The following is a 12,222-nucleotide window of genomic DNA, read 5'->3' as shown; positions in this document are numbered from 1 at the left end:
TGAATCATTAGAAGTTAAACAGGGTTCAGAAATCAGAGTATTCCATCAACACAAGCTAATGAACTGCTGTTATATGTGTATGTGTGACAGCAGTCCTCCAAAAACGCACTAGGTGATGAGGAGCTGGCCTCCGAGATTTAACCTTGAACCTATTGATCGCAATATTTTACAAGAGCCACTTGTTTCGAGAAATATTCAGTTTCCAGTCCAATGTATGAAGTTTTGCCTAATGAAAATATCTGCTTAAGGCAGTGGTCGGGAACCTATGGCTCGCGAGCCGTATATGACTCTTTTGGGTATAAGACATGGCTCTTTGCCAAATATTTATTTTTGTTTTGAATTGATCATTATTGCTACGAGTTGTTGGTAAATTTTAATCACGGCCAAAATAAATATTCTCGTGGCAGTACAGACATGTCTTTGAAAAGTGAACACAATGTCGTCTTCATGTTTAGGGGCTCGAGCCCCTCTTTTCAAAATCATCAAATTTGAGTTACTGCAAAGCCGGCGGCCAAAATCACTCGCGAATTAGATGTATCCGACTCAACATCTTGAATTGTGCGATACGTTGATTAATCAAAGAGCATAGCAGACACGGCGCCGCCCATTTCTAAACGCGGTTTTCAAGTACGAATTGTCTTCCTGATCTACCTCGCGAAATGAACTGTTACAAACTCGAATTAGAAACAACGTCCTAGCTATCCACGTTTTTTATCGGTAAGTATAGCTCGGTGTAGTACCGACGATAAAATGTAGGCGTGTAGCACAATATTATGTTGCCGCCGAATATTTTGAGAAGTCGATTAGGTATTTAGATTTTCGTAATCATTGTGGCAGTCACACTCGATTTATATCAGTTGTAAAAAATTCTAAGCCAAATATGAATTGTGTTGTCAAGGGTGAGGCTTCGCCCGTCTGTTCTATACCTCTCGTTTCGGCCTTTATTTCCGAACAATAAATACCAGATTTTTCTGAGAAAATATGGAGCACACGAGGAATCCCATGCAGTGAGCTCGAATTAGTGCTACCATGACGTCATGGATTTTCGTAGAGGCCGCCGGCAGCAAGAATGCGACATCTAGACAAAATAGGCCTTGGTAGACCAACCAACACTTTAAATATTCAAATGAGTGCTACGCTTTGCTCTCTAACACTGGCGATATGCATTGTTACTATAAAAGAAGTGATATTTTACTAAATAAGTAGAAATACAATAACAAATTTCATGATCAAAACTTTCATTTTATTTTGGACTATGATCTACACACGATAGGCTACATGACAACGTATTTCAGCGATAATGGGGTTAGCGAGAAATGTTATTACCTGTCTCCCCCTGTTATTACCCTATCTCCCCTTAAATCCCAATCATAGTCTGGACGCACCAAGCTCAATTTTTTTAGAATCTCGGTGGTTTTGCCCGGTGAATTAGAGTATTTTATTACATCAATCCCATTTATTACTATAGGGTTATTGTATGTTCTAATGTTGTGGATGTTCAAAGCTCCTGAATAAGAGGACTCAAATCGATTCTTCTAGTCTCAGAGCGGTATTCAAATATAATTTCTCAAAAAATGTGGTCTATTTACTGTCCTTGCCTTCTTAGTATTGTATGATATTTAACATTACCGGATCGTGATCATGGCGGAAGGGGGTAAAGACGGGAATTCTGGTGTCGCAATATTACAAGTGCACGGCAGTAAGTAATTACTGAAGTATCTGAGTTCCCATTTCTTTCTTCAATATTATATTCACCAAAAATCATGTTAAAGTTATTCAATATAATAATATGGCGCACAGACATGGGGTAATCGCGATTAGTAATCGTAATCGATTACGACGATTACAGCATTTTCAAGTAATCGTAATCGCAATCGATTACTTTCGAAAAAATTCCAAAGTAATCGTCATCGTAATCGACTACTTCCCATATCTAATCGATTTCTTTGAGAAAGAACGATTACTTTTTATACAAGGACTATGACATAAACTGAACATTCGTGAACTAAGAAGAGATATTATACCAGATTAGTGATAGCACAAACGTCTGATTTTCAAACGCCACTGCTCATTTTACGTCAGAAGTATTAGCCTTGCTCGTCATTGAGTAAGAAGTATCCACAATTCCACATGTGGTAAACAGATATTGGATGTACAATTGTAGCTTGATTGTAAGAACATCCGCCATGCTCTATATCAGGATATATCAATGCACTCCAGACGCCACTACCTCGCAACAGGAAAATAATCAACACTCTTCCTTGTTTCAAATAGTAACCTATGTATAGATGTTAGGTTATGCTTAATTAAGCTATAGATTGCTAACCTACGGCTACGGTAGGTTAGTAATCTATAGTTAAACGCAGTTTGGCCGTTGCCGCGACAAAGATTTTAAATATTGTACTCTATAGGGATGGTGTGAACGTGAGGTTCACGTTCGCGTTCTGTGTGTGAACCTCGGAAATTTAGAAGTTCACGTTCACAAACGAACCTTAGTAGGTTCTGCACTGTGAACCTTTTCATATAATACAATTTTCACTTAGTCATACCATATTTGTTTGAAATTTATTGCATTTCAACTGCGGGCCACTCTAAGCATGGTGCTGGCGGCATTAAAATCAACACTACACGAGCATGCTCCTTGGCAATCTCAATAATTTTACCTGCTTTGGTACATAAGTTTGCTCGGAATATCCAGCTTTCTGGAATGCGGATTTAAACTTGGCGTAAGACATACCATATTTATACTATCAGATCAGGGATGGGCAACCTGCGACCGTAGAAGGGAAATTGCACGGCCGTCGACACCTAATTGAATTAGTATGTGTTGGTGGCCGTCGACATGCAAATTGAAATTACGAATTCACTCCCGAATTTTTGAGAGATTTAATTAATCTTGAATTTTTCTTCGCACTCCGCGCAACTCAACATTACTTTATTTATCGATTTTAATATAGTAGCACCCTTCTCAATCTGAGCCGCAATCGGAATCGTGTGCTCCTCACTAAATAAATTTGTTTACGGTACATTTGGGCGATTTCAATATATTTCCACTATTTCCACTACCGATACAATCGACAATCCTGATGGGGGCTCAAGAAATAACAACATGCAACGAAGTGACTAATCCCAATTGGCCCACCCGAAGATGCATTATCCTTTATAACTTGCCCTAAATTTTCGAAAGCACTACCTCCATAAACTCTACCAGTGAATCTGATCACATGCACTGAGAAAGGATAAATAGGCTATTTGATAGTAATATTATGTGATACTGCTATACTATTAATTACGGAATTCATTCGTGAATCTGAAAAATTTCGCGACCATATTCAGCCCCAGCAACTCTTTATAACATTGCTACTCGCGATTTTGGTGCACAAGTAGTCGAAATGCGGTCGTGATTAGCAAAAAGGTTGCTTACCTCTGTATTAGATGATGTGCTCTTTTTGACATGACCATAAGTACAGTAGGAGTAAGGGGGCGCACTTTTTTTGACCATCGCCAAGGGGGGCGCATGTCCAAAAAGGTTGAGAACCGCTGATCTAATTACATTAAATCGCCAAGCTCAAAGAAAATTTTTAAGTTAATTAAATCTCTCGAAAATACTCTAATTTATGTTGATGTATGAAAGACTTTTGAGACCCCTTCTAGCTCGCTTCCCACACTATTGGGGAGTTTAGGGTGCGACAGTTACGAACCTGGCAAGAATGCAAATCTATGCGTGCGATAAATCGTCCCCATATAAAGTTGGGCAATGGGTACATTGTGATGCAACAAGCAAATGACTACCATTAAAAACAAAGTTGTTATCTCATGAGGCCTGTTCATCGCAATCCGTATTTCCTTACATTGTCTTCCAATATATCGGCCAAGATTAGTTCTGAGAAGCAAAATAAATGTAATCGTGAGTAATCGTGATTACTTTTCCAATGTAATCGTAATCGTAATCGACTACTCACTGATTTTGCTGTAATCGTAATCGTAATCGTAATCGCGTGATTCCGAAGTAATCGCAATCGCAATCGATTACATTCATAAAGTAATCACCCCATGTCTGATGGCGCACTGCATAATCCAATATTAGTAAGACATTCTTGTAAGTTTTCATGATGGTAAGTCGTACCTTGATTTGCAAATGCTTTCAAATGCTCATATATCGGAACATAAGATGTATTAGAATATTCTCACGCGTCTCAGGATCTTGATTGTTGGCAGATTGCGAAAACATCGATCTACGGATGATAAACAGCTCGGTGAACGTTGCGGCAGAAGATCAAATTGGTGAGTGTGAGTGTTTTATCAGGAACTTTGTAGTGCAGCATGTTTTCATAAATTCAATGGTCATTTTCGTGACCATAAGTCATGCATATCTAACTGCACTCTCCACACCATTACAAAGTACGATTCCAAATGATCACAATTATCGTTGGGTATTATAAGAAGTATACGGAATTTACACATGCCTCCTCATACAAAAGTTCCAGGTCATTTTCAACGAATGCATTTGAGCAAAAATGAAGCTATACGGAATGCCACGCGTCTCGCGGACGATTTCCGTAATGATCCATTGAGCAGAAACACGAAGAGCAGACACGAATATTTTACAGTGTCGGAATGGTCTCCGAATGCATTATTTTCCCGGGACCTACCGTACCGGCAACAAAAACCACCTGCTGATAGCGGCTTCCTTAGCAAAATATACAGTAGAAATACAAATTGTGTTGCAATGAAGGATACTGCTGATCTGCCACCGGGGTCGAATGATTATTTCAATATCAGACAGTAGGGATACAATGATATGTTTTCGTGGAATAGTAAGGTTGGTCAGAAGATGGCGATAATATGTGCGTAATAAAGTTCAAATGCGTCGCAAGAACTGGATTGGGAAGTAACATTGTAGTTTGTTTTAGGTTTCATGGAGTGACGCCTATATCTGGCTCGTCATACTGATGTGGCCGAGTTTGAGTTCGGCGCCCTCACCTCAATTCGAGAATATGCCAATAGCAGCAACTCCCAAGAATTTACTGACTAGTAATGGAATTGGTGAAGGAAAAGAACGTGGTTTATTTTTGTCTATCATGGTTAAGCGGCATATATACCGACTCACACACGCGATCTGTGCATAGGCATACCATAAGTTCATGGTGGGCATATGTCAGCGGACAAAGAAGCCTTGTACGGCTATCTAAGTCTTGCACCAAAATTCCATGATATCCAAGTAATGCAAGAGCGACAAGCGGGGAGGTCATGAAGACCGCTGTTACTAATTAGGACTTTTGGGTGACCCGGCAGGGGATCGAACCCACTACCCACCAAACAAGAAGCCGAACGCTTCACAATTATGCTATCTTGTCGACCATGACTTATTCGATGTTTCTGACAACCCAAATTGTGTGAGATTTCTATGAGGTATAGCTGATCAGGGGTTGCCAATGAGCGGCAGCAGAAGAGTATTTGTGCGGCAGTCGACACGTAATTTAATTTGTTTGTGTTAGCAGCCGTCGATATGCACATCAAATTTACGAATTGACTCCCGAATTACTAAAAGACTTTAATTATTCTTGACATTTTCTACGCGTTGCGAGCGATTTAACACTACTTTAATTTCGATTATAATATAACAACGCCCTTTGCAATCTGAGCTACACAGTACATATGTGAAGGGCAGGGTAAAATATTGCACCCCATATATAAATATCAACTTTGAAGCGTGCTCTCCTCACGAAAGAAATTTGTTTCTAGCACGTTTGGGCGATTCAGATATATTTCCGCTATATCGACAATCCTGGTGGGATGTCAGCAACTAACTACTAACAGTATGCAGCAAAGCGACTAATTGACTAACCCAGTGGTTCCCAACCTTTTTCGACTCGTCGCCCCCTTTTCAAACTCCATACCGATAATCGCCCCCCCCAAATATTGGGAACATAAAAATGGGCATACAGACTTAAATCACCGGAGAGTTGACTAATAAAAAGGTCAACTTTTCGGCTCGACCTTGAAATTACACTTTTCCAGCTGAATTTTGGTGAGTTGACTAACAAGGAAGGTGATATCTCCGACTTGATTCCAGAAAGACCATAACAGCACTTCGTCAGCCCCCCCCCAATACGTTGGTCTTGACCCCCCTCCACAGGGCGATAAAGCAAACTTCTGCACCTTTCAAACCAAAATCCCCCGATACCTCTTTACCGCTACTTCTCAGCACAAATTGTTGGACTCTTTAGTTAGTCGGCCTAATTCGGGCAAAGCGGGAAAATTTTTTATCATTCATAATTGAATCGGTCAATATGATTGGGAATTGCATATATATTGCTGTCAATTTTCATCCTCTCTCTGCTCATGTATTCAGATTTACTGGTAAAACTGAGTGAGGTGTCTTGGAAAATGTAGGGCCCGTAAATATTAATCGAACATATTCGGGAGGACCCGTGGGTATAATGACTTCGTTACGTAATGGCATTTCGTGGCCTGTCTGCTATGTCAAAAGATATTCAAATCGCCCCTACGTACTAAACTAAAAGACGCACACAATTTCAAATTGGTATTTCTGCATGGGCAATTGATTTTTATCCAATAAGCAAGAAATATGAGACCACGAAATGGCACGTAGCGCGAATTTTTTTTGAAAAAGTTGCCTAAATTTCCAAAATAATACTCTATAATTGATGTTAATTCACGAAAAAATTGTGGGCCTCCTTCGAGCTCGGACTCCCAATTGTGGGTTTGGGTGTGGCAGTTTTGGTCATGGACGCCAATATAGCCATTTAAACGCGCCATCGCCCCCCTATCGCCCCTTCGTCCGTTTTCGCCCCCCCCTATCGCCCCCTTGGCTATTTCCGCCCCCCTGGACCGACAAATCGCCCCCTGGGGGGCGATATCGCCCACGTTGGGAACCACTGGACTAACCCGTCCTTTATAACTAACTATTCTAGAATGCAGCTCTTCCAACAACTCGATGGTGAATCTGATCACATAGAATAAGTGTTTGATACGAATATGTGAACCTACAAATATTAGTAGCGAGATTCGTTCGTGAAACTGAAAACTCTATCGACTATATCTATTCCAGTGGACTATTCATAACGTCACAGCTCGCGACTTCGGTGCGTATAGTAAGCCAAGATTAATAAATACATTAATCCGGAGCTGATCGGAAATGTACATGGACATATTAGATTGGGTATTTGTCGTCCAGGCAGTTCATTACAACTATCCCCTGTAATCAATGTTCCCTCTAAGCTGCGCACGTGCGCAAATGCGCAGTGCTGAAACGGTCTCTGCGCACAGAAAATCTACGTTGCGCGCAAAAAATCAGAATGATGTTTTTTTTATAGTTGCAGTGCACTGTTGTCCAATGGACCACGCAGGCGCGCAGATTCGTGAAAATTAAGATGGAACATTGCCAGGGCCAAATAGTGTTATCACTGAAGTCTGAAACCGAGGTACAAGTGCGCCCCGCAAAGGTAACTATTGCGCTCCGTGAAGAAATTAGAGTTCACGATCACCTGCGCCTCACGGAAGATATTATTTTAGTATGGCCTCGTACACGTGAGCGATACTGATATCATTTCAATAGCGCATTATTTTCTGGGAATGGCAAAATAACATGGTTTAACTAAGTTTTAAATACCAATGGGCTAGCTCGAAGTTAATCTGCGAGAAACTAACGAATGATAGTCTTCTTCGCGTGGCATGAACATTACGTAATATTTACTCAGGACCGTAGCTTTCGCACCCCAAACCCTCCAATTGGAGGGGCCGAGCTCAAAGGGGAATTTCGAGAATTACCATAAATCATGGTGTATTTTTTGAAATTTTTCAGGATTTTTTTTCGCGCTATACGCGCGTTTTATTATTGTCAGATATCTGATTATTGGGTACCCTTTCCCAACAAAAATTAGGCATGATCTATAGAAATGGGCAGTTGGGCGTCGGCCATTACCGCACCATGACGCGCCAAGACATATGAAGTTAAAGGCTATGTAACATGCGAATCCAGGAAGTGCGTCAGAACGATCAGCAGCGAGAAAACCTTGGGCGAAAAGGACTGCCACGGTGCTGACCGAAAACTTCGATATATACAAATATATGTGTAATTGTCCATGTGCATGGGCGCCTAAATGGCTGGCGCCGAATGTTCCGGTCCTGGCGATCCAAGTCCCACAACAAGACAAATGCCATATCGAGAGAACATAATTTTCCAGTTCTGAAATACCAATTTGAAATCGTGTACGTCTTTTACTTTAGTACGATTTGGCGATTTCAATATCTTTTGACATAGCGGATAGGCGGTCACGAAATAGCGTCATGTAACGAAGTCATTATATCAACGGGTGCGCCCGAAGATATTTTATTATTATTTAGAGGGCCCATCTATTCCAACACACCTCACTGGATCAGCTCTACCGATAAATCTGATTATGTGAGCAGGTAGAGGATAAAAATTGATAGCAATATATATGCAATTTCCGGTCATATTGGCCGATGCAATCATAAATTATAGAAAATTTTTTGCGCTTCGCGCGTTTAGGGACGCTACTACTAAATAGGCAACCAATGTGCATGATAAGTACCCGAAGAAGCCTAGCCGTAGGGGGGGTCTGGGGGCGAAGCCCCCCAGTAGTTAATTTGATCACCCCATTGGAGGGTGGTTGCGCACTGTTGTGCGAGGGCCTGCGCAGTGAGTTGGTGTGTTTGCGCAGACTCTTGAAAAATTAGAGGGAACATTGCCTGCGATGCGTCGGTGGCCAACATGAGTAATCGAAATGCGGCCGTGAATAGCAATCGACATCAGCAGTGTCCGATCTAAGCGACTATTATTGGATTTTGGAACGCAGCAGTCCATAATATCTTCCAAAATTTATATGTATCGTTATATGTTGTTTCCAGCTATTTCGCTTGCCTTCGAGGCCATAAACCTTCTGTTTGACAAAACATATCGCAGACGATGTGCAAACCTTGCATATGTTGCATAGCATCGACCGATGATGTGTATATTACATTCTTCAACCGAGTGTATCGTACACCCAGGGTGTACTAATATGTTGAAAGAGTGTTCCACTCAAATGGGATCTACTAAAGTGTACCAGATCCGCAATAAAATTTACCAGTGACTATAGCTTAGCTATCATAGTATGAGGCAAGTTTATGCTTCAGAACACATTGACTGGATGTGGGATATTGTACAATATTCCAGCTGTGCGCAACTTGTAGACTACATTATTTTGTGGTGTCATAAGCAAATGCTGCTCCTCATTATTTAAATGTTGGTTATAGACTTATTGACTGAGCTCAAACATTTTGAATTGGTACTTCCTGTAGGATGCTCATTGATAGCGCCGTGTACATAATTGCAAGGGCATAGCAACCGGGTCACGGGGTCGAGTTGAATAATTACTAAATTAGAGGGTGCTCTGGTAACCTCGAGCCCTCATCATAGTATTTAGCACTTCCAATACGTTACAGCCTCGCACATCCTTATTTCAACAGGCCAGAGGCTGTCCCCCTGCAGACGAACGGTCACATTACACCTAAATAAATCAGCGTGTGTTGGGTTCCGTCAATATGCAATTTGAATCGACGAATTGGTTCCCTAATCTTTCAACTTCAGGATTCAGGATGATTCTGAATTTTCCCTTCTAAAGTAATAGTTGTAATCTCAGCTCCACCGTACAGTTGAGAACCGCTGAGGTAAATGATGAATCCCATAATGATATACTAAGCCAGAATCGTGTGTGTCTCACGCAGGCGCGCAGACTCGTGAAAAATTAGAGGGAACATTGTATGTCAGTGAAAATAGTGTTATCACTGAAGTCTGAAACCGAGGCATAAGTGCGGCCCACAAAGGTACATATTGCGCTCCGCGAAGAAATGAGAATTTGGAATCACGTGCTCCTCACGAAAGAGATTTTTTTTGTAGTATTGTATCGTACGCGTGAGCGATACTGATATCATTTCAATAGCGCATTATTTTCTGGGAATGGCGAAATAACATGCTTTAATAAAGTTATAAATAACAATGGGCTAGCTCCAAGTTAATCTGCGAGAATCTAACGAATAGTCTTCTCCGCGTGGCATGAACATTGAGTAAGATTTACTCAGTATTTTAACTGCCCCACTCCCAACCCTCTCAATTTGAGGGGCCGTGCTCAAAGGGAACCAAAAACTATTTCGTGAATTAACATAAATCATGATGTAGTTTTTTGGAATTTTTCAAAAAAAAATCGCGCCGGGCGTGATTCAGTGGTGACAATTATCTTGATTATTGGATACCAGGGATGGTGTGAACGTGAGGTTCACGTTCGCGTTCTTCGCCACACTATGCATGGCGCTGGCAACATAAAAAAATCAACACCAACCGACCACGAACCTTAACCATCTCACAAATTTTACTTGCTTTGTTACAATAGTTTGCTCGAAATATCCATCTTTCCGTTTGTGAATATTTAGTGACTCTCGGCTGTGCGCTTGAACCGCAATTACACAACATCAAGAGCGAAATACATTACTCGTAGGTACCTAGTTAGTCGGCGAATGTTGCTTATTCAACCAATCAATGAAATTGATATCGTTGTCTGTTGTAAAAATCTAGCAGGCGTTCGGGATCAATCGTGACTTCATAATTCTATTGTATCAGAAAAACCAAATCCTTGCGGTTGGGGTATTGGCTACTGCTGTATTACTTGTCAATGTTATAATATCGGTAGCAATTGTAGAAACCCGTTTTACACTCTGCTCAATATCAACGTATAGCGTTACTCAGTCCTCATCGAAATTGTTGACAAAGCGACGGAAGATATTCATTTTCTGGGATGATTATATCAATTGACTGCCCCAGTTGATATATCTGTAGACGTTTAAAACGTCAATATGCACTTCAGCATTTTGGTCCGAGTTGGCCCTCGGTATGGCAAGCCTATCACTTCACAAAATGTAAAGTTGGAATTAGCAATATGACGTCACGTGACATTATCAGGTTCACGTTCGTGTTCACACAGAACCTTTCAAAAAGGGTCCGCGTTCACACGAACCTGAACCTTTCAGAGGTTCACACCAACCCTAGAGGATACCCTTTCTACAAGAAAAAATAAGCATGATTGTTACTTGGGAGTCGGCCACTACCGCGCCACAACGCACCAAGACATATGAAATTATAGGCTATGTAACATGTGGCTGCGAGAAGTGCGCCAGAACGATCAGCAGCGAAAAAACCTTGGCCGAAAAGGACTGCCCTTGTGCTGACCGAAAACCTCGACATATATACAATTATACACACATGTTTAATTGTATATAGGCGCCTAAATGGCTGGCGCTGAATGTTCCTGTCCTTGCGATCCGAGTCGCGCACAACAAGACAAATGGCATATCGAGGGAACATTATTTGCCAATAAAAAAATACCAATTCCAAATCGTGTACGTCATTTAGTTGAGTACGTTTGGGTGATTTCCATATCTTTTGACATAACAGATATGAGGTCACGAAATAGCATCATGTAACGAAGTCGGTATATCAACGGGTACTCCCGCGGATGTTTTAATATTCTTTGGAGGGCCTGGCTTTTCCAATAGACCTCACTCGATCAGCTCTACTGGTAAATCTTGTTGGGATCAAGTCACTACCTTCGAGTCGCGAGTCATTTCGAGTCATTGCACATTTTGACTCGAGTCAAATCAAGTCAATCGATTTTCGAAGGTCACTCGAGTCAAGTCAAGTCACTCGATTTTCGGAGTTTACTCGAGTCAAGTCGAGTCAAGTCAAGTCAAGTCGAGTCAAGTCAAGTCAAGTCAAGTCACGAGTCAAGTCACAATTCAAGTCAAATTGATTTTTCGAAGTATGAGGCATGATTACGTCATTGCATTTTGCCAGCTGTGTTAAATACAGATTGAGTGGTCATTGATTCTGAACCGATGAACGAATATAGAGTTGAATATACACGCAAGAAGGCGCTGTACCGCTCACATATACGTAGAACTGTTTGACTATACATGAGTAATTGCATAGCTTCGCTTTATAGTTACCTGCCAAAATTGAGAAACGAATTGATAAGATGCAATACATTACTCATGATACAATTCGAGCCTGCGTTAAAGCATGTTATTTCGCCATTCACAGAAAGTAATGCGCTATTGAAATGATATCAGTATCGCTTACGCGTACGAGACAATACTACAAAAAAATTCTCTTTCGTGAGGAGCACGTGATTGCAAATTCTCATT

The 12,222-nt window shown here is 41.1% G+C and overlaps 1 protein-coding gene across 1 annotated transcript in view; it reads left to right on the top strand.

Moving 5' to 3' along the window:
* The first annotated feature begins 1,641 nt into the window (after positions 1-1,641).
* The window catches only part of LOC145441509 (NACHT, LRR and PYD domains-containing protein 13-like), a 43,769-nt gene continuing 33,188 nt past the window's right edge, over positions 1,642-12,222 (top strand). Inside the window, exons 1-2 of the mRNA XM_080319394.1 lie at positions 1,642-1,699; positions 4,219-4,284. Of these exons, the coding sequence (XP_080175520.1) occupies positions 1,642-1,699; positions 4,219-4,284 (124 nt within the window). The remainder of the gene's footprint in view (positions 1,700-4,218; positions 4,285-12,222) is intronic.

Source organism: Botryllus schlosseri, chromosome 1 (assembly GCF_051294905.1).
Source record: "Botryllus schlosseri isolate E-star chromosome 1, Bs_hap1, whole genome shotgun sequence".
Classification (NCBI taxonomy): Eukaryota; Metazoa; Chordata; class Ascidiacea; order Stolidobranchia; family Styelidae; genus Botryllus; species Botryllus schlosseri.
This window is presented reverse-complemented; position numbering and strand designations above follow the sequence as displayed.